The following is a 22,980-nucleotide window of genomic DNA, read 5'->3' on the forward strand; positions in this document are numbered from 1 at the left end:
GCTTCGAGGGGGGAGAGGCCAGGGATGCTGGGGGCACAGGACAGCCCCCAGCAGGGAATATCTAGCCTGAAACGCTGTAAGGCCACAGCCAGGGAACCCTGGTCTACACACACAGAAAACCGTTCTCCAAAAACTAAAGATGTGGTGTTCTTAATCCAAGAAGAAGTCGTACCCACAAATCACATTTTATTAGTTGTCCAATGCCACCTTCCATTCATGTCCTGGGTTTTAATTAAATTTTATGAACTACCAGTACAAATCAATACAAAGCATTTTTTTTTTTTTTTTTTTAACACACCAACAGCTTGAATGTTCCTGAAGCTTTTAAACAATGAGTCGACTGTCGGCAAACAGAAGGCAAGGACCCAGAGAGATAATTAGCTCATGCATCTGATGCTGGCTAATAAATAATTTTCACATGAATGTAGAAACCACTCAATGTTAACTGCGTTTATTTTTTTTTAAATAGTTGGAAACTATAATAAAAGGCGATTTTCAGAAGCATCTTGGTTGACTGGGTAGAACAGCTTAATTTAAAAAATAATTAGTTACTGCCCCTTGGCTGGGGTGGGTGAACACACAGCACAATCATCCGTCCCGCTGGATGCTGGCAGATGGAGTGACCTTTCACAAAAGACATTTTCCTGCGTTTCTTCTCGTGGAAGCCAGAAGCCAGGAACAGCACCCTGCTTGGAAAAGAGAATGTTTGGTTCACACAGTCTGCTTTGGTTTATTTAAACAGGTAAGAAAGTTGTCCCCAGTTCCCCTGAGGAGAAAATGTGTTTTCTGACTTCTATCACCAGTCTGAATGTTTCCTTTTCTGTTAAGGTAAAAAGTACACTTTCCTTTCCCTCCAGTGTTCAGTTGCTCCTCTCCGGAAATACTCTTCAGATAAAGTATCCGTGCGTCTCGTTCGGCCAGCAGCCCCAGGCCACGCCTTCCCTACGATGACCATCTGCCGTCCAGTGCCCGCAGGGTCAGCGACTGCCACGTCCTCGGATGTGGGTAACAATCCGATGCTCTGAACTGAAAAGTTCTCATAATGCAGCTAAAAGTATCTTCTCAAAAAAATGTAAAAAGGTAGCTAACTTATGCTCTCTTAGTAAGGCTTGCGAACTGGTAATTAAATAAGCAGAATATAACTCATAAGCCAAAAAAGTGCATTTTAAATAAAATTAACAGAGATTGTTAAAACTACAACCAAAAAGATGGATGAGCAGGTTATTTTTAGTTAATCTTGGGTGGAGATGATACAATAGCTATGGATTTTTTTTTTTTAGTTTTTAGTCCATTTGGTTTTGCTTGATATAGTCACAAAGATCACGATGAGTGTATCTTTGAATTTCACACGGTCTCTCCTCACTGGCCTCCTGACATTTCAGCATCCCAGACACTAGAGCCCCGCTGATAATCACTCATATGGGGAGGGATGTGCTGGCCTTCCATTCTAATGAACTTTTTACAAAACTTGTCTTCGTTCATGAATATTTCAGTAAGCACAGAAAACAAACAGCCCTTGCTTTGCTGTAAACACACCATTAGGCTCACGATCTCACAATCAGGCAGCCTTTGTCAGACACCGGACGGGTGCGTTTCGGCTGTTTCTGCAGGCCAGGCTGAGGGGTTTTGGTTCCTGTTGCAGAAGCTGAACAGGCAGAGGGAAACAGGAGGCTCTCCCCTCGCCTGCTTTACTAATCAAATTCTTTTCATCAGTCAAATTCTTTTCTTGCCCTTCAGGGCAATCTTTTCCTTGTTGCAGCCATTCATTTGGTAATTGCAAAAGGAAAAAAATAAACCGTCTCCCCACAGGGGCCCCTGGGAGCTCATGTGTTTTGGCTCCCTGTCTCCTGTTTCTGTTTGCGGAGGTGGGCCTCTATCTCGTGCCTGAAGACCAGCATCCCCAGCTGCCCGTGGGACGCCTCGTTCATGGCCTTGGACTGCATGCACATCTTGTACTGCTCGGGCGTCAGCTCGTCCACGCAGCGCTTCTCGTGCCACAGGTGGAAGAGGCCCCGCACGGGCGTCCGCACCACAATGAGGTTGCTGTGCAGGTACTTGCGGTAAAGGTGCACGTCCTCGCCGCCCCAGCCTTTGATGTCCAGGTCGAACCCACCTGTGGGAGAGAACACACTGCTGAACACGCTGCCGGGGCCCCCTGATCCGCGCCAGCACAGAGCGCTGCGTGGAAAGCAGGAGCATCTTGGGGAGGTCTCCCCGCCCTGCCGAGTGATGAGCGTGATGAGCGTCCAACGGGGTCAGAGAGCTCAGACACCCCAGACACAGAGGGCCTCGTCGGCAGCGGCTCCAGCTCCGAGACAGCGTGACTGCACGCAGCACCCCAGCCTCGCCTGCTCCCAGGAGCCCCCGGCCGCGTGGCTGGCTGCAGTTATAACAGCTCTGGGGTCAGCGATACCCCAGCCTTAGACCAAGGGCTGCCGCAGCGTCCCAACGTCCCAACCAAAACCTCTGAACGAAACCTCGTGGGATTCTTTGAATGTGGCCTCCTCCTGCCACTGCAGAGGACAGACCGGGGCCCTGCGGTGTGAAAAATTCACGTCCCACTAAAGCACTGTTCCTCCTATCGACTAAAGGGGGTCCCCGAAGCTGTGTGTCCTCCACAGGCTGGTGAAAGGAGTCATTTTAAAGGGACTGGCCTCACAGTTCTGAAGTTTGACTCAGAGAATCTCGTTTCACGTTATAGTGACTCCTTCACACAGTGAGGAAGGGTCACCTTTGAAAACTGAGACAGCCTCACTTCTTCTCTTCACTTCAAGCCACGGCGTCCCAGACAGAACCAAGAAGCACTGGCCTCTCTGTCATCACCATTCCCTTCTCACTGAGGAGATTTCTTGGACCTTTTGTGGAGAAGTGACTCAGTGTCTTTGTCACGCAGCCCCCGATTCCCTGCAGTCCCCAGGCCACGCTGCTCCGACAGAGACCTCCACTGGAGGGGGAAGTGGGGAACCCAGCCTGCACCCCTGGCGGTGAGCACGGCTGCCGTGCGGCCCCCGGACGCGGGACAGGAAGATCCTGAGTCACGGCCTGAATTCGAGTCTTGGTTATCATACCGGCGGCCACTTTCCCTCTCTTAAGTTCAGTTTCTTTACCCTGAAATGCAGCAGGTGCCGTAACCAGATGAGGCAGTAGGGTGAGGGGCAGTGCTTGGTTGGCTGTGATGGATTTCTCATCACCGGTATCATTACTACTTACTAAATAGAAGGCGTACAAGTGAGACACCTGCAAATACGCACAGGATGGCAAAGAGCGACGGGGGTCCAGATGTGACCCAGAGGCTCTGAGCAGGAGCCGCCTTCCCGCCCACCACCCCCACGCTTGTCGGTGACAGCTATGCTCTATCGTTAGGAAAACCCAGTGTGTTATAACTCCAAAACTGGTAAACGTACGTCATCTCAAAATCACCATTGCTTGTACACAGAGCAAGGAAACCAGAGTTTCTCAAAACGGAAATTTCCTTCAGAACATTTTAAAAATACGTCACTTTTGGAAATTAGATTTGCACATAATCATTTAGGACGACTTCTTAAAGAAATCAAGGAGCACCCGTGGTGAGTTGCTGGCAACCTGAGCAAACCCACCACTCAGAGACCCACGTCCCCCACGTCCTGCTGCTTCTAACAGGACTTGACGTCAAGACGTTTGGGTTTTTAATCTTTCTAACTTGGTGATCTCTTCGAGGGTCCTGTACTCCCCGTTGTCCAACGCACTTCTGAACAGAAGAAACTGGGCTCTTCACACCGACTCACTGACCTTGCAGAGAGAAGCCCTAAGCCTTGGGCAGGAGGGGAGGGGGCCAGGAGAGAACAAGACAGGGGGCTGGGGGGCCCCAGGGGGACGCAGGGGTGGGAATCTCCACGTGAGGGCGGGCCTCTAGCTCCACCCCGCTCAGGGTCCACCCGAGCCTCTGGGCCCAAGGTCAAGGCTTGGGCCTGTTCACTCATCCCCGGTCGTGTACAATCCACAGATCTATTCCCTCCAGAGGCACCTGAGTAGGTGTGCTATTTCCCAGGGGACAGGAGACCCTCGGTGCTGATACTGACTGTGCCCTCCGATGGCTGTGAGGTCCATCTGCCTCTGAGAGACTCGGCCCCTCATCTGCAAGCAGAAGGCCTTTCCTCTCTGTGTTCTGGGAGCTGTGTGTGTGTGTGCGCGTGCTTGTGCATGTACGTGTGTGTGTGCGTGTGCACGCGTCCGTGCATCTGCGTACACGTATGTGTGTTTGTTGACAGTGACTGTGCACTCCGGACTTGAAGTGACATCTGGAATTTTCACAGGTTCAGCAGAGAGAAACCGGGATCCTCCTGGTGTGTGATTTTCCCCGGTCCTCCGTGTTGCCCTTCTTTCTGGTGGATCCCCTCTCCGTGGAGGACATTCTGTGTGGAGGACACAGGAGCCCGGCCCGGTTGGAGGGAGGCCCTGGACAACTTGCTTCGAAGCCACCTTTATGCAACAGCCTGACTTTGCCCTCATTTCTGTCCTCCCCCAGGGACACTGAGAGGTGCTGAAGGAGAAGACAGGGTCCCCACTGCCCCGAGCCCCCTCAGCCCAGCGCCCACATCCGTGGCCGGAGAGCGGCCTCCTTGGGGACCAGGGCCCCGGGCTCACCTATGTTGATGAAGTCGGACCGGTACTGGCACGTCATCCCGAACCCGAAGTCTCTCCAGAACCCAGTTTCCTTCTTTATGACCTGCAGGGACGGCACCGTCACTTGAGGGAGGAGGACAGAGTGGACGCGGATGGGGGTGTCACACATGGGGGGCGCGTCGCTGACACACGGCCACCCCCTGGGTGGGGACGTGGAGGACAGTCAGGACACAGCAAGCCACCCGTCCCCAAGGGGCTCTGTGATTTTGGGCACCTGTGGCCGGAATGTTTCCAGGGCAGAGGCTTGAACACACACACACACACACGCACACGCACACGCACACACACACACTCTGACAGCGCAGCGGGGGCCGGGGTTGGGAGCCAGTTTGGGGCGGTGCCAGGGAAAAGCCACTACACATCTGGCCTGACACCTGCACGGGCGAGAAGGAGGCCTGGGGCCCACAGACCAGGCGGGCGGCCAGCAAAGGGCTCAGGAAGCTGAGAGAAGGAGAGAGAACCACCTAGAATTCAGGCGCCCTGGCCGGGGGCACAAACCGTACTCCCTCAGGGACTGAAAAGAAAACCCGAGGCTGCGTTGCTGGCCGTGGACAAGGGCGCCGAGAGGCCAGGTCCTGAGGACACGCCGTGTCCCTTCCTCCGCGGCCCGTTTTAACCTCAGCTGCGCCCCGCGCACGTGCGGGGCCTCCGGGCAGGGACCGGCTATGAAAAGCCGGGCCTGGCCCTGCCCCGCGTCTCACTCTGCAAGTACGTTTCTAACGCATTTGCTGGAGCCGCAAGACTAATTTTAAAATGGTTTTTGTTGTTTACGTATTTTTGGCTGCGCTAATCCTGGGAGTGGGTTTGCGACCCTAATGGCTGTTTTTCTGCATTTGTCCTGGTCGCTCGCGTAGGTGTTAGGAGGAAAGGAGGCCCCGCAGCAGGGCCCCCGCGCCCGGCCCGTGGCCTGCTAACTGGAGAGCTCGCCCCGCCCCGGCGAGACCTCTGGCCGGCGTGTCTGCCTCAGGCAGGCCCCTCAGTCCCTCTGTTTCTGTTCCTTTAATGAGGAGACTGAGCCAAGTGGCCCCAAGGGCTCTCCCAGCCTGACACCCAAATACTCACCCCCTCGCTGCCCCTCCACCTTCCCGAGGGCTCACTGCACCTGCACCACAGGCTAAGCTACACTTGACAAATGGCCTGCAGAAGCGGCGATGGACTTAACACGTCCTGTACTCTGCAACCTATGAAACCGTCTTATTTCACTACAGCCTACACACGGATGTCACTTACACTATGGTTAGCACAAATCAGGACCAAGGAGAAGAAGGGCCGGGAGAGGCCTGTCTCTCCCCCTCGACTCCAGAACAAAGGCCTGCTGTACAGTAGCTCCCCAGCCACAAGTGTCATTAGTATCAACTGGAAAGATTTCACAGGGCGGGAAAGTCGGGAAAAATTTCCACTGAGTCATTTTTTAAAAAGGTTTTCTGTTCCATCCCAGTCACGGCAGGTACACTGTCTCTGCCACAGCTAATGGCTCACTGTCCTTTCTGGTGGCCAGGACACAGACATGGCCTGGGTAAAAATGCAGTCGAAGAGGGCTCCCCTGGTGGCGCAGTGGTTGAGAATCCGCCTGCCAATGCAGGGGACACGGGTTTGGGCCCTGGTCCGGGAAGATCCCATGTGCCGTGGAGCAGCTAAGCCTGTGCACCACAGCTACTGAGCCTGTGCTCTAGAGTCCGTGAGCCACAACTACTGAGCCCACACGCCACAACTACTGAAGCCCGTGTGCCACAACTACTGAAGCCTTTGCACCTAGAGCCCGTGCTCCGCAAGAAGAGAAGCCACCACGATGAGAAGCCCGCGCTCCGCAACGAAGAGTAGCCCCTGCTCGCCGCAACTAGAGAAAGACCACGCGCGGCAACGAAAACCCAACACAGCCAAAAATAAATAAATAAAATAAAATAAAATAAATAAATGTATATATTAAAAAAATGCAGTCAAAGAGCCGTGCAGCATTCGAACTTCAAATATTTGGCAGCGGTCTACCTGGCATTTAAGAGAGAAAGCTCCACACACGGAAAACAGTGGGCCAGCGCTTGGGAAGAAACACTAGAGGGACTGCAGAGATAGCCTCCCAGGACCCACTGAGTGGACGCAGCGCCCGGCAAGGTATGACCCTCACCTGGGGACAGTGTGACAGAGGCAAACTGACTTGTGAGCGGGGGAATGATCTACACAAACACTTATTAATGGGGGCTTTAAAGCTGGCGGGCCATGAAAAGCCAGTATCTGAACAGCGCGTCGAAATTCAGCCCTTGGTGGGAAGAGATCCGGTGGTGCCCTCGGCATGTACCGTGCGGGCAAGACGGGCGCGCGTGCCAAGTCCACGCCCCTCAGGTGGGCTGGGCGCTAACTGAAGCAGTGCCCTCGACAGCCCGTGAGGCCTCGGGCGTGTGGCAGGCCGCAGCCCAGCCCCCTTCCGAGCCCTCGGTGGTTTAACTGCACCCTCCCGCAGGCAATCAGAATAAAATCCACAGGAACATCCGGCCTGCAGAGGCCCCACGTGACCTGCCCCTGCCTGCCCTGTCCATCCCCTGTCCCCTCGAACGTGCCAGCTCACAGGTCTCCAAGGCTGGACACCCGCAGTCTGCCCGGCTGGGGTCGCCCTTTCCTGCTCACCACCGGGCTCCGCTCAGAGCGGTCACCCTGACCCCCCGCCAGCGTCACGTCACATCAGCTGGTTTATTTTCTCTGTAACGTGAGGGCTCTCTGCAACTCTCCTGTCCAGGGGCTGTTTCCGTCTGCTGTCCTCACCCCCCACCACTGGTGAACGTAAGCTCAGGGCCTTGGTCTCGTTCAGGCTGGAGGTGCAGGTCTGATCACGGTCCAGTGCCCAGCAGGCACTCAGTCACTCCTTCTCCAAGGAACGAGTGAGGAGCTCCCGGCCAGTGGAAACGAGACGGCTGGGGTAGGGAATTCTCAGCAGCGAGGGGCTCAGCCCAGGCCTCGGAGTCCACTGAGGAAGCTCTCAGAACCTGGGGCTCTGGACCCACAGGCAGAAACGCTTTCCCCTTCCTGGGCTCTAAGCAAGACGGCTCGACTTCTTAGAACCTCTGCCCCAAGCTTGTATACGGAGCTACACACGCGGGTGACGTCTACTACCATGGAGGAGATGGAGAGGATACTGTAAGAGGACCATCCCCCTGCCCTGGATCTCACCCCTCTGCCTCCAGTGCTGTGTCCTCATGACCATGCCCCCTCCTGACCCCCAGCACCCTCTGCATCCAGATCCCAGCAGGCTCTGCCCGGCACAACACACCACAACCGGACAGCTGGAGAGTGGGCAGGCCCGCCCTCCCTCGGGGAGCCCCCAGACACGCGCTCTGGGGGAGGTCACGTGACGGGAGTGATCACTTCCTATCAGGACCAAAACACAAAGCACAAGTCAGCGCCTCTCCCCACAGATGTGGGAAGCCTCCTGCCTGAGGCCGCACAGGTTCAGCTGCGCCTGTGGGGCGCCACATGGCTGACCTGGCAAATGCCGGGGAAGCAACCTGGGCCGGAAAATAAAATCAGTTACAAATTCTCAGGCAGAGTATTTCCTCTAAACCGGAGAGAGTCTCCCAGGAACCGAGGTTGCGTTTGGCCTGCCTCACGTCACCAGAAACCCCACGGGCCCCGGGTTTACAGGCCTCATGCCTGGTGTCAGGCTCTGCTGTTGTTGCTGGAAGTCTTAGTACATCCTGAGTACCGAGGGCCTGTGATTTCACCGTGCACCGGGCCGTGCAGTCACGCGGTGAGCGGCAGACAACCTGGGCTGCAGGGGTCCCGAGGCCGGGCTGCCGCCCCACATACGCCCCGCGTGGTCTGGGCCCTGAGGCTCAGGGGTCACATGTGCAGGATCCCAGGGGCTGCATGTGGTGTGCACGGGCCTCGGGCTGGGAGGCAGCATGACCTGCCCACGATCACTCAGCCAGTCGAGGACGAGCCCAGACCAGCACCAGGCTGGCCGTGACGGTGTCCATTTCTTGACAAATGAGGTGTTTCTCAAGCCACAGCTTTCAAAGAATTGGTCTAAGAATGGACTCAATTGCCACCTCCTCCAGGATTTGTACTAACCCACACTTTCCTACAAGTCTCCTTTCATCGGCATTTGCATGAAAAAGTGAAGTGTTGGGACTTCCCTGGTGGCACAGTGGTTCAGGATCCGCCTGCCAATGCAGGGGACACGGGTTCGAGCCCTGGTCTGGGAAGATCCCACATGCCGCAGAGCAACTGAGCCCGTGTGCCACAACTACTGAGCCTGTGCTCTAGAGCCCACAAGCCACAACTACTGAGCCCGTGCGCCACAACTACTGAGCCCACAAGCCACAACTACTGAGCCCACGTGCCACAACTACTGAAGCTTGCGCACCTAGAGCCTGTGCTCTGCAACAAGAGAAGCTACGGCAATAAGAAGACTGCGCACGGCAACGAAGAGCAGCCCCCGCTCGCCGCAGCTAGAGAAAGCCCGCACGCAGCAACAAAGACCCAACACACTCCCCCCAAAAAATGAAGTGCCTTCTGAATGGCATCGTGCTAGACCAGGACTCTGCCCAGGGAGCCTGTAACCCAAAGTCAGACCCTCTGCCCTCTGGAAGCACGCGGAGGTGGAGAACGTGCCCCTGCCCCCAGCTGCCGCAGTCTGGTCCCATCACTTGAGCTCCCAACCTGCCACCCAGCGCTGAGGGCGTCTGAGCAAGTGACACTTGCCTCTGAGCTTCAACGTTCTCACCCGTGACATGAGCGTAGCACTCCTTTTCACCTTACTGAGTGTTACACGGGACAACGTGGGCAGAGTGCCGGCTGCCCAAAGGCCATGGACATGGCATCTGTTAATGTGACTTCTGTTCTCAGCGAATGTCTGCTTCCTGAACAAACAGAAACAGACTAAAAGGATGGACCAGGCCCAGCCAGCACTTTTTAGAAGTTTAAACTGAAATGCAGGTCAGTGGTGAAGTACTCTTTGGACTAAAGGAGAGAGAAGGGTGTAACGAGAGAGAGGTGAGGACAGGGCCCGCGGACCAGGCGTACGCTGACCAGTCGTCAGACAGTGAGGGCAGGACCACATGGCAGAGGGAGCGCCAGGCACTGTGGGCGTCAGCCCCGGAGAGGAGATGGCCCTCGGGGGAGGGCAGCTCACGAGACACGGGCAGGGGTGCCCCGGCTGGCGCCAAGCCCAGGTGCTGGGGTCGGGTTTGCAGACATTTCCTCGGTGATCAGTACGAGAGTCAGATTGTGGAGGGCAGTTCATCCCCCAAGGAATCAGGATTCAGGGCTGTGCTGGCACGGCTGGGACCAGCTCACCGCCTGGGCAAGGAAGTCTCTTCCCAGCTCTGTCCAGAGACGTCACGGGGGGAGCCTGAACCAGGCCCCGCGGGAGGACTGACGCCCCGAAGATAGACAGCCAACGCTGGGAGCCAGCTCCTTCCCCCTTCGGAGAGTGGGCTTTAAACACTTCTGAGCACACCACTGGCTTTATGCCTTCAAAGGTTTGTTTTAGTGGAATTAATCTGTGTTTTGGAAATGCGTCTCTGGCCGAGGGTGAAGGAGAGACTGGAGTGTGAGGGAGAGATGGATCTAGATGGCTCCTGCAGTGGCCTCAGCAGGAACTGACAAGGCTCGAACCAAGAGAGGGGATGTCTAAAGTTAGCAGTTACGTAAATGAGGGTTATTCCTTTCTCGTAAGGCTGTTTCTACATTAAAGCATCAGCAAGTTTCACCTCAGGTTTAAAACTCTACAAATTAAATATTAGTATGAAATCCCATGATTTCACTTACTACTGATTCCTAACGGTCTGTACTCAAATGTAAAGAAAGAAGTAAGCTGAACACACAAAAAATCCCCATAAATTTGGTTTCTCGCCTCTATCTGCAGGCAAACGTTATCAACCGTCAGTGGCAACAGCCAGAAGTAATAAGTGGTACGCTGACTATGAAGGTCGTATTTGCAGGGCTGCTGGCGAAGTCTCCCATTTGCACATGGCAGTCATCTGTCACAGCCGCATTCCGGACCTGGGCTTTCCCTTCACCTTGATACTGATGCACTCCAGTGAAGGCTCTCAAGAATTTATTAATATATATGTGTCGTATCTTTCAAGACTGAGCCAAAAGGAACCCCTGGCAGGAAGTCTCTCCTAATTCACCCACCTCCAATCACTACCTGTTATTTTATACCTTCTCTGCACCCACATGTTCTCTCTCCACCATATTAACTTCTGGAGTTTGAGGCTCTCCTCTGGTCATTTCCTCTCTATTTCTGCTCTCACCTAGATCTTAAGCAAATCTGTCTCTGCCACGCTGGATAAGGGAATCCCGGTCTTGGCCTGAGCTCTAGCTGGCTGTGTGACCCTGGGCGAGTCTAGGAGAAAGAAGTGAGTGAGTGAAATGACCTGGGGCATCCCTGCCAAGCACAGGAAACTGCTCCAGTCCCTGACTGCCACACGCACACCTCAACTAGCTCTCCATGGGCAGCAAGTGCTCCAGAAACGGCTCAACCAGTAAGAACATAATGGATGCTTTTCTTTTTTGACGGAGACCCCTTTGTCTCAGAGACAATTGCTGTTTCTGGGATAAATAGCCATAAATACTGACTCCTATAATACCAGACCCGTGTGCTCTATGGAAGGTCTCAGTTGTATTCGGAGGCGACTGGTAAAGGTTGCAGGATAACTCAGAGGCCTCGGAGCTGTGGACACAGCAATCTGAGTTCTGTTTCTGACTTGACCAGTAATTCTGAGGACCTGAGAAGCTGGCTGGACCATGCCAGACCTTGAGCTTCCCTGCAGGAATGGCAATAAAAGGATAAAACTTTTAAATTGTGAAATGAATTCCTTGAAAGCAAATAAGGTCTTGGTTTGAAGTTGAAACATTAATCCTATTCAATGTCAAATGTAAAGCAGTACTTTATTTAAAATCAAAGGAACTTTTTTTCTGATTGGTTGAAAGAAAATAAATCCTGCATCCCATCCCCCACCGAAGCCCTATTAGCAGCTTAGAACTCTATGGAAAGGAAACATGAAGTTTTTCCATCTCAACAGGAGTGATATCAGCTCTAAGTAGGAGTGAAAAACTCTTACTGTGTTTATGTATAAAGCACATGCATACACACAGTACGTACAGATACACGACGAATGTGCGGTATTACAATTTCGCTGGGGGAAGAGAGAACGGTGTTATTACTGTGCTGTGCGCCTCACGCCGCAAGTGAAACCACGCTAAGACACCGTGAGAAATGAACCTGGTGCAGCCTAGAGGAACCCAGGCTGGAAAAGATCATTACATCAGCTGCCAGAGGTTAACTGGAGGGGGACCCAGGATGGGGTGGGAGAGAACAGGTTTTCCTACTTCTGGAAGCTTCAACACAGAATCAGCCTTCCCAAAGAATTCCATAGAACACATTTTTAATGAAAATCAGTTTACTTTCCCACTGCAGGGAAGCATGGGAGACTGAGTCCCATCACCTCCTCATGGTCAGACAGCGGCTTCCTTTCTCCACCCTGAGAGGCAAAGAAACACGGCTTCGCCACCTCAACAGGAGAGAGAGCCGCTTGAGGCAATTCCTACCGCCGCCCCCCAGGCTCAGCCTGAGCTGGCAACAGCTTCAGATAAGCCCCGCTGGCGTCTCTACAGAGGATCACGGCCCAGCTTGGCGATGACAACAGTGGGACATTTTGCCTCGGAGGGGCACGCCTTCCAGCGGCACAGGGACCTTCTGCTGGCTTCACCCCATCCTCCTATTGCCTGCACTCTCTGCTGAATGGACCAGCGAAGACATCTCAGCTTACAGAGAGCCTGTGTGGGTCCCCTACCCATCACCTGTGCGGCTGGGGTCTTAGCACAGAAGTCCCTCCCATATTCCTGTGAAAGCCACCTTGCTGGTGACACTTCTGATGCTAATGTGGGAATGGTGACGGAGAGCAGGGACCTGGCCCCTGCCCCACTGTGTGCCTGGGGGGGGGGGTCAGCCACCTCTTCCTGACTTCCGTTTTCCACCTGTCAGATGGGAACCTAAATCTCACCTTTCTTACCTCATAGGATTGTAATAATAAAGGGGAAATGTGCTGCAACCATAATGCAATAATACTGGTTTCCAAAACCGTAGAAGAAAACTATGAAATTACGTTTCTGTAAGGTACTGTTCCTATTTATTTTCCACTTTTAAATACTGCAAGCACTTTTAATCAACGAGGCGCTGGGAACAAAGGCCAGAACACCTGTCACACTTACAAATTACTCTGGGAAGCAATCCACAGGTTTCCACTCACCTCCACTCATGGTCAGGTGCCCCTGGTGATGAAAGACATGAAACAGAGCCCCACCAAGGCCCCTCGGGGGGAGTACTCACCAGCTGCTTTTCTAAGGGAGGGATCGAGTCATGATGGCCGTATATTATGCCAGGATTGTACTGACTGAAAAGGACCGGATAAAATACCTTCTTCCCTGCAAACCAGAAAACAAACGTATGCGCTAAGCGACAGATAAAGCTGTTAGGTTTGTTCATTTATATGTGACCGTCAGAAACACCCTAGGGATCTGCGTCCACCTTCCCTTTTCCCTCCACTGGACTCTGACACAGACCTTAGCAGTACTGTGGCAGGTAGACCAGATGGACACACTCGGATTCCCTACTTCCCAGCACAGGGGTAACATTCCAAGCTCTGACGGCCAGTGGACCTGGCACTGGGCACACCTAGTGGGAGTGGGTGTGAAAGAGGACCCCAGTGCCCCCATCCTGTCAGACCTTAACCCTTTAACTGCTGGCTCATGGGGCAGTCAGCCAGGGTGACCTCGGGCAGCAGGAAAAGACTTTGGGAGCCCCGGGTAGCTGCTCTTTACCAATTTTCACAGAAGAATTTCAGTATCTGAACAACAGACATGGCCATTCCAGTGGTTATCAGCTGAGTATCGGCCTTGCCGCTGAGTCAAAGCTATGAGAACAATTTTCATACTGTGGGTTCTTTCTGTCTGGAGCCCCTCCTGCCCTGGTAACCACCCATAGCCACTCCTTCCCTTTGGTTTCAGCAGCGCCTCCCAGGCCCAAGTCCTCCCCACCACACCTGCTCCCGGGTCATCCCCTAAAGCTGACCTCCTAGGGGAGAATGGAAAAGGGGCTGTACACACGAACTTGGGACCAAGAGTCCCAGAGCTATGGTGGCTGACAGGCCCACAGCACGACACCAAAGGAGGAATCAAACCAGACCGCGTCCTTGTCTTTGTCAGCAGGGTAAACGAGGCAGATCCAGGAGCGGGTGGTCGGGGCGAGCTGAGGGGTTGCTCGGGAGGGGAGCCCCACCTGGCTGCGTGTTCAGCCTGCAGGTGTTGAGGAGCTCGGAGGTGAAGTAGATGTCCACGTCGCAGAAGAAGAGCAGCACGTTGCGGCCCGTCCAGGAGCGGGCGCCCACGTCCAGCCCCTTTCCCCGAGAGAACTCCCCGTTCAGCTGGATGAAGGTGAAGTTCCTGAAGTTGGCGGCTCTGAAAGGTGAGACCACACACAGTCACTCAGGTGCCCATGCTTGCTGCCGGTGGAATCCCCTGGAAAACACACAACCGAGGCCCACGACATCGCACCATGTGTCTTCTGTGACCCGAGGGCACTGGGATTAAGGGCACCAAGGACACTTCGAGAAGTTTTAGCACCAATTTAATTTTTCTTTTTCTAGCAATTTCCCCATATTGAAAACTACTGTCACGGCTAACATGTGCTCCTCATGAGGGGGAGAACGTGAGCCAGTGAAGACCAGGTGACAGAACCCGGGACAATCCCAGTGCCTCTGGAGCCAATGAAACCACTGGCCAAGGAAATAAAGCCACACTGCAATGGCCCCACTGAGCAGCTTCTCATCGGGATTCCCTCCAGGAACCCGGCAGGGTGGTCCGGGTGTACGTCTATCCCCAGACACACTTACACCTGGATCCCTTCCCCACCCGAAGGTAAAACAGTCGAGCACAGTAAGGAAATGACACTTGGATTCAGAAGATGAGGACGTTTGGGAACTGGCTCCCCTGTGGATTAACGCTGTGATCTAGGCAAACCCATTAATCTCCCAGAGCCTCGGCTGCCTCATCTGCAAAACAGAAAAAACGACACCTTCCTTAACTGCTCTCAGAGTGATCAGCGTGGTGGTAAGCGACGCTAAGAGTATAACGCGCAGCAAGAAAGCACCCGCCAGTCTGTCACCAGCACAGGCTGAGGTAATGGAGTCCAGGTGCTTCTGCACTTGGCTGCTCGCTCCCAGAACCTTCTGAGATGCGGCACATCTTGAGCAAAAGTTCCAGGAATTCATCTAGTACCTAGTGGGACAGGGACTGTCTTCTCCCAGACAGAGACCCACTCTGGGTCCTACTGGACTCCCAATTCCACTGGTACAGGCCTGGCAGCTGGCCAGCCCCTCTCCTGTGACACACCCTTCCTGTCCTGATGGCTTCCTCGTCCCCAGCTCAGAGCCCTCCCCCCACCCAGCCTATCCCATCCCCCGATTCTCTCTAATCCTGATGCCTCAAAAGAGGTTCAAAACCCACCTCCATTGTTTAAAGTCTGTAACTACCTTGGGTAAAGGTCAACACAAATACAGTCGTAAACTTTTCAAATGTATCTGGTAGTTTAATCAGTGGAACTAGTTCTGTTACCCCTTCCTTGACTTGTCACCTCCTTTCAGACCTGGCAATGAGCTTGGGTTTTTTATTCTGGGAATCTGGACCCAAGCTTGTCTGAGTCTGAGGCCAAACATGCTTTTCAGATTAAGGCAGAAGGCCCGGTGCCTGGAGGAGCACTGGAGTGTAAGCCAGGAGCCCAGGTCCAGGGCCTGGGGCTGCCCGGCCCCACTCGGTACCCAACGGATGCTGGTGACTAAACGTGTCCATAGATGAATGACTGCAATCCAGCACTGCCTCTCATTATTTCCGGCAGTCACTTCACTTCTCTGGTCTCAGTTTCCTCGCTGCAAAGCCTCATGGTACAGACCTCAGGCCCTTTACATGCTAAGGTTCTACTGTTGGATGATTCAGCTCAGCGCTGCTCTACCCGATTCTACTCTTTCAGAACTCCGTTTTGACTCTTCTCTCTGGGTAGGCGGGCCCCGGTTCCTATTTTCTGTGAGTCGCCTGGGGGTTATGCCCCAGCCTTCCCTGGTAGGGACAGCGCTGCCCCCTTGTCTTCAAAGAAGACGTCCAGGTGGAGTGAGACCCTTGCAGCACCTCTGCATCCCCTGGAGGTTTCTACAGCCCACTTCCCCCTGCCCTACTTGATCAGTTCTCAGGAAAGTTCTACCCTTGGGAGATGCCTGGGTTTTCACCTTCATCTAAGCTAGCCTCACAGAACTTGTCCACTGCCCAGTGGCCCGGCTTTCTCTCACAGCTGTAGCAGGTCTCTTTTCTCAGCTGTCTCACAGTTCATACTCTGTGAGACCACAGGGACTAATTTCCAGGGCAGGGAGGGCTTACATGCCCAAGCACCAAATCCTTGTTCACGTGTATCTGACTCATGACTCAGGTGGCTCCTTCCAGAGGTTTCCCAGGGTCTATCATTAAAGATTGCAAATAGAAAAATGCTTCACATTTGAACAATGGCAAGAAACTTTCGCCAAGAGTAGGGGAAGGCAGATCCTTAATTCACTGTGTTAAAGACAAGCAGGGGGCTTCCCTGGTGGCACAGTGGTTAAGAATCCGCCTGCCAATGCAGGGGACGCGGGTTCGAGCCCTGGTCTTCTAAGATCCCACATGCCGCGGAGCAACTAGGCCCGTGCGTCACAACTACTGAGCCTGCACGTCTGGAGCCTGTGCTCCGCAACAAGAGAGGCCGTGATAGTGAGAGGCTCGCGCACCGCGATGAAGAGTGGCCCCCACTTGCCACAACTAGAGAAAGCCCTCGCACAGAAATGAAGACCCAACACAGCCAAAAATAAATAAATTAAAAAAAAAAAAAAAAAAGACAAGCAGGACTTTTGCCCCAAACAGCTTACAGTCCATTCGTGTTGACATATCAAATATTTACACACAAATAGTATATTTGCTATTTACTGTGTAGAATATCAAACATTTACACAAAGTGGAGTCACGTTTAATACTTAAATAAGAATACAGGCAGCATTAGAAACTGAACTAACAGCATCGAAGGCATGACCAGCCAGGGGGCTGAGTGAGTGGTAGGGAGGCAGCAGAGTGCTACAGGTCCGGGGAGAGTGGTGATTTGGGGAACACACGTACCCCACACAGAGCTTAGTATCGTTTGTTCTGTCCCCCAATTCCCCAAGCCCTGGTCTGAGCTCTGCTGATGGACTGCTCTTCTCTGCCCTGCTGCAGTGGGAAGGGGTGGGAGAAGGGGGAGGGGAGGAGAGGGGGAGGGGAGGGGAGGGGAGGGGAGGGGAGGGCAGGGGAGGGGAAAGGGGCAGGGGAGGGGAGGGGAGGGCAGGGGAGGGAGCTTGCCTGTTGGTCACCGTCCCTGGGAAACAGGGCTGGGACAGCTCACTATCCTAGTGCTTGAGATGACCTTGATGTAGAAGAATTTATTTTAAAGTCTTAGAACATCGGCCTCCGTGCTTCAGTGTGTGGTCTGTAGAGGAAGAGATCTCAGGGAACGGGTGCCGGGCCCACGGCCAGATGCACACGCAATCTGCCTCCTCTCTCTTCGTCCAACCTCCTGACGAGGATGAGACAAGCCACGTTACACCCACAGCACCACCCAACCTGAATGTGCACTTTAAACCCACTCTCCAGCGCGCCCACAGGCCGGACGCAAAGCCCCAGGACACAGCCCCTGCCACTCGCTGTCCACACAGCGGCCCCTCTGCCCCACGGGCCCTGGCCGTCTCTGCTTCCCACGCCCCACAGAACCCTGGCTTCCCATCCATCCTGACCAACGCCAGCCGGCAGGGGACATGAGGGACCTGGACAAGACTGCGTGCCGAGGCGGGGTGGGGACGGAGTCCCTGCTGGGCCGGGAAGCCCCATCGGCTGGTCCTGGGCACTGGAGAGGCGCAGGGTAACTCTGTCACCAGCCGTGGTTCCCAGTGGGGCGGCCAGGTCACTGTGCTCAGTTACACGTCTGTCTGCAGGTGGATATCGGCGCTGCCCTCCTCCTGATCACTCAGCCCAGCACCCCCTATAATTAACCAGGACCCCTCCTTCTCCTCTCTTACTGTCAGGAAGGACCTCTGATAATTGACATGTGATCTCTGCTGAGAAAGAGGGCTGAGCTGGAGACACCAGAAACCAAATCAGAACAACTTCCCTCCCCTCTTCTCCAGAATGGCGAGATGAACACACTGCGAAGCCTCTGGGCTGGGAGTGGGACGCGCCCTCCCATCTCAGACTCATCAGCACCAGCTCCGGAGCACAGGGTGCACGGGATGAAGGGACACCAGCTTCTGCAGGATAACCGGGCCCCGGACCTTCCCGCAGAGGGACTCGCTCGCTGGGCCTGAGCGCCCTGCCCAGCAGCACGTGGACAGCACACTAAGAGGCTGTGCAGAAGCAAGGACACATTTCAACACAGAACACTGACTAGCCCGTGGGGTCGTGGGTTTGGGAATGTGCATGACACGACCACAGGGCCACAACCCCAGATGCAGGCCGCAGAGCTACACGGGCAGGTGCCCTGTTTAGTTCTCTGTTCATCCCCATCCCCTCCACAGCGACCAGCCGGAAGATGGGCACCAAGAGCGTGGACACACTGGGGCCTCCTGTGTCAGCTCAGTGGTCCCTCCCCGGAATCCACCTCCTCCTCTGACTCCAGTGAAGATCCCACCCAATCCTCACGGCCCACATCGAGTGTCACTGCCTTTCACCCTCCTGTGGACCAAGGTGCCCTCTCTGGGCCCCCAGGCGTTTGGGCCAGTCCCGCCTCCGTTTTCCTGGGCCCAGTGCATTCTCGTGCCCCATGCACTGGACCACCTGGTCTGTCCTCTAAACCCTGGAGGACAGGGACTGACTTATTTTCTTATCTCTATCTTCAGAGATTATCAGCTCTGTGCAGTAAGTGGCGCCCACGGGGACACAGTGCAGCTCAATAAACACTGGGTGAATCAAGAGATGAGTCAATGGAAAACACAGAGTGCATCTCAGACCTGTCACTGTGGGAGATGCTGCCCCAAGACGCCACCTCATCCCCTCAGGTGGGCACCCGAGAGGCCCTCACACATCCTAAGCCCGCCTCCCCCATCAGAAAGAGGCTCCAACCAACACGTTCCCAAGGACAGGCACAAACCAAGCTTTTAAGAAGATGACAAATATGTAAGTAACAGAAAAAAAGAGAGCTGAGGAAAATAAAATGCAATTTGGTTTGAAATATTTAATCTAGCCATACAAAGAAATGTAATATTTAGCGGCATGTCTAGAGTAATGGCCTCGTGAGGAATGGGCTTTTTCACGGTAGAATGTGGGCATTACACTCTCTACTATGTAATTTCCCGTTATGAATCAGAGTCTGCAGTTCCAAACGGCCCCAGGATTACTTCTAATTATTTCTTCTCTTTTCTTCTTGAATTGTATTATCAACTGATGAAACTCTTGAGTCTCTCATTCAATGCCTTTCCTTTCTATAGTAAGTGTGATGCGTGGGGTCTCCTCCAGGTTATATGCAGTCATGCTGACAGAGGTTAACATGACCTGAGGAAGCCACTGTTTCAACCAGAGATTTAATTTCTCTAATTGACTTGCATTTCCCAGAACTGCGCGCTTAAAAATGATAAGATCTTGCTGTCTAACGTGATTTACGCTAATACAAATTTCCTCCCACCCCTGCAAGGAAATCCTCTTAATGTGACACTTCCCACAAGAGCCCTTCATAAAAAAAAGAAAAAGAAAAAGCCTTTAAAAATTTACATAGAAATATTATATTTGATGTATAACTTAAAAATTTAAATCTAACAGCCCTGAATATTGACATTTCTTATGAGTTCTACTTACTAAAGGGATCTGAATACAGTAAATAATTTAAGGCTAAACATATTCTCAGCCAGTTGTTCATAGTAGGCATTTTAAACAATTTAGAGTTTTCTAGTTTCTGAGCTTATATACAAGCCTGCTTATACAATTGTTTTAGCAAGTTTCTTTTGAAAAGATAAATAAAATTGACAGACCTTTAGCTCATTATCTAGAAAAATAAGAGAGATGACTCAAATTAATAAAATTATAAACAAAAAAAGGAGACATTACAACTGATACCACAGAAATCCCCAATATTGTGAGAGACAACTATGAACAATTACATGCTGACAAATTAGATAACTTAGTAAAAATGGATAAATTCCTAGAAACACACAACACTCAAGACTGAATCATGAAGTAATAGAAAATCTGAACAGACCAATAATGAACAAAGAGATTGAATCAGTAATCAAAAACCTCCCAACAAATAAAAGCCCAGGGTTAGATGGCTTTACAGATGAATTCTACCAAACATTTAAAGAAGTAATTCCAATCCTTCTCAAATTCTTCCAAAATATTGAAGAGGAAGGAACACTTCCAAACTCATTTCATGAGGCCAGCATTACCCTGATACCAAAGTCAAACAAAAACACAACAAGAAAAGAAAATTACAGGCCAATATCCCTGAACATAATGCAAAATCTTCAACAAAATACTAGCAAATTGAATTCAAGAGTTCATTAAAATGATCATATGCCATGATCAAGAGAGATCCATCCCTGGGATGCAAGGATGGTTCAACATCTGCAAATTTGAAAATGTTATACATCACATTAACAGAATGAAGAATAAAAATCATATTATTATTTCAATAGATGCAGAAAAAATTCAAACAAAATTCAAACATCCTCTTATGATAGAAACTCTCAACAAATTAGGAATAGAAGGAATGTACCTAAACATAGTAAAGGCCGTATATTATAAGTCCACAGCTAACGTCATACTCAACAGTAAAAACTTAAAAGCTTTTCCTCTAAGATCAGGAACAAGACAAGGATGTCCACTCTCGCCACCTTTATACAGTACAGTATTGGAAGTCCTAGCCAGATCAATTAAGCAACAAAAGGAAATAAAATGCATCCAAATTGGAAAGGAAGAAGTAAAACTGTCACTATTTGCAGATGGCACTATCTATAGAAAACCCTAATGACGTCACCAAAAAACCATTTTAACTAATAAATGAATTCAGTAAAGTTGCAGGAAACAAAATAACATATAAAAGATCAGTTGTGTGTCTATCAATACAGATTTATAGTTACTGCTTTATGCAGTTATCTTTTTACTTTTACATCAGATAGGAAAAAAGCATAAGCAAAAAATACATTTATACTGTGGCTCATATTTCCCTATGTAGTAACTTTTACTGGCCCTCTGTATTTCTTCACATGGATTTGAGTTTGTGTCCAGTGTCCTTTCATGTCAGCCTCAAGGACTCCTTTCATTATTTCTTGTGGGGCAGGTTTACTAGTAATAAAGTCTTTCAGTTCTTAACTGAGGATGTCTTAATTTCTCTTTCAATTTTGATGGATGGTTTTGCGGAATATTGAATTCTTGGTTGACAGTACTTTACTTTCAGCACTTTGAATATGCCACCCCACTTTCCATCTTATTAAGGATCCCATGGACCTGATGAGTTGCTTCACTCTTGCTGCTTATGTAATAGGGAAGAACAAATCTGACTCCATATTGGATCTGTTTCTTTTACTTTAACCTTTGTATTCTACTGCTTTTGCTAGAAGTTAAATATGTTGCCTATAGCCTGAAATATACAGGGTAGCCCATTCTCAAGGCTCTGACCTTTAAAGGTATAACTCTTTTCCATTCATATAGAGGTAAGAAGTTGCAGAACAGAGAACAACATTTGTCTTGGTGGAGGTTTACAGGAACATCGTTACCTGACCTACCTGACCTACGTGGACAGCTGCAAGAACAAAGGATTCCAGCACCAAGAAGTTTGCAACAACTAACCACACCCCGCCTCCCCTTTTAGTATAAAAGGAACCTGAATTCTAACTCAGGAAAGATGGTTCTTTAGGACTCTAGTCCATCATCTTCTAGGTCTGCTGGCTTTCCAAATAAAGTCGTTATTCCTTCCTTGCCCCAACAATTTGTCTCTTGATTTATTGGCCTGTTGTGCAGTGAACAGTACGAGCTTGGACTCAGTAACACAGATTCTTTCTCTCTTTGTTTTTCAACCATTTGACTATGATATGTCTAATGTGCATTTCTTTGAGTTTTCCTGTTTGGAGTTTTTGAGCTTCTTGGATGTGTAGATTAATGTTTTCATCAAATACAGGGAGTCTGGGGCCATTATTTCTTCAGATATTTTTTCCTGCCTCTTTCTCTCTCTCCTGTCCTGGGACTCCCATTGTGTCTATGTTGGCATGCTTGATGGTATCCTGCAGGTCTCTGAGGTTTTCTCAGTTACTTCATTCTTTTTTATTTTTGTTTCTCAAACTATATCATATCAATTGACCTATTTTAAAGTTCACTGATTCTTTCTTCTGCCTGTTCAAACCTGATGTTGAGGCCCCACAGTGAATTTTTTTATTTTAAATATTGTACTTTTCAACTCCGGACTTTCTATTTGGTTCTTTTTATAACTGATCTCTCTATATTTGGTGAGACATGGTTCTCATACTTTTCTAGTTTTTTAAACATGGTCTCTTTTAATTCTTTGAACATATTTAATACAGTTGACTTAATGTCTTTGTCTAGTAAGTACAACACCTGTGCTTCCTTAGGAACAATTCTAATGATTGATTTTGTTCTCTGTGCATGAGCCATATTTTCTTGTTTCTTTGCATGCCTCATAATTTTTTGTTTAAAGCTAAACATTTTAAATAATGTAATGTGGCAGCCCTGGAAATCAGAATCTCCACCCCCCCTCAGGGTTTTGCTATTGTTGCTGTTTGTTGTTTGTTTGTTTAGTGACTTTCCTGAACTAATTCTGTAAAGTGTACTCTTGTGTGTGACCACTTAGTGGTAAGCTAATGATTAAGCAGGGATTTCCTTAAATGTCTGGAACCAATAGGTCTCCCAGCCTTTGCCAGGGGGACCCTGTGTGCATGGTGGGGACTCTGTGAGTATGGTGGGGCATGTCATCAACACACAACCAAGCAGGTAACAACTTACCTGAGCCTTTACTTCCGTCTTGCACAGAGCCTCAAGATCAGTCAGAGGTAAAAAGTAAGGGCCTGCTCAGGTCTTCCCTAAATATGAGCACAGCCTCTGGATCCCCAGGAATGTGCTGGAGCTTTCAAAGCCCCTTTGGAGATCTCACTCCTCAGATTCACCTTCTGAGCTTTTTGGTTAGTCTACTGTTTGCCCCAACTCTTATCTACACCTCAGGCAGCCACAAAGCTAAAGACTTCCTATAATTGTTTTTTGTCAAATACCCCTGGATAAAAAGTT

General features: G+C 51.1%; 1 protein-coding gene across 9 annotated transcripts in view; it reads right to left on the reverse strand.

The window, feature by feature from the left end:
* Positions 1-226: 226 nt before the first annotated feature.
* The window catches only part of CSGALNACT1 (chondroitin sulfate N-acetylgalactosaminyltransferase 1), a 337,144-nt gene continuing 314,390 nt past the window's right edge, over positions 227-22,980 (reverse strand). For all 9 annotated transcript variants that reach the window (XM_036838642.1, XM_036838641.1, XM_036838644.1 and 6 more), the window contains 4 exons: positions 13,937-14,115; positions 12,989-13,083; positions 4,624-4,705; positions 227-2,113 (listed from right to left, as the gene is read on the reverse strand). In XM_036838642.1, the coding sequence (XP_036694537.1) occupies positions 1,824-2,113; positions 4,624-4,705; positions 12,989-13,083; positions 13,937-14,115 (646 nt within the window). In that variant the 3' untranslated portion in view covers positions 227-1,823. The remainder of the gene's footprint in view (positions 2,114-4,623; positions 4,706-12,988; positions 13,084-13,936; positions 14,116-22,980) is intronic.

The sequence above is a fragment of the Balaenoptera musculus genome, chromosome 21 (assembly GCF_009873245.2).
Source record: "Balaenoptera musculus isolate JJ_BM4_2016_0621 chromosome 21, mBalMus1.pri.v3, whole genome shotgun sequence".
NCBI classification, from domain to species: Eukaryota; Metazoa; Chordata; class Mammalia; order Artiodactyla; family Balaenopteridae; genus Balaenoptera; species Balaenoptera musculus.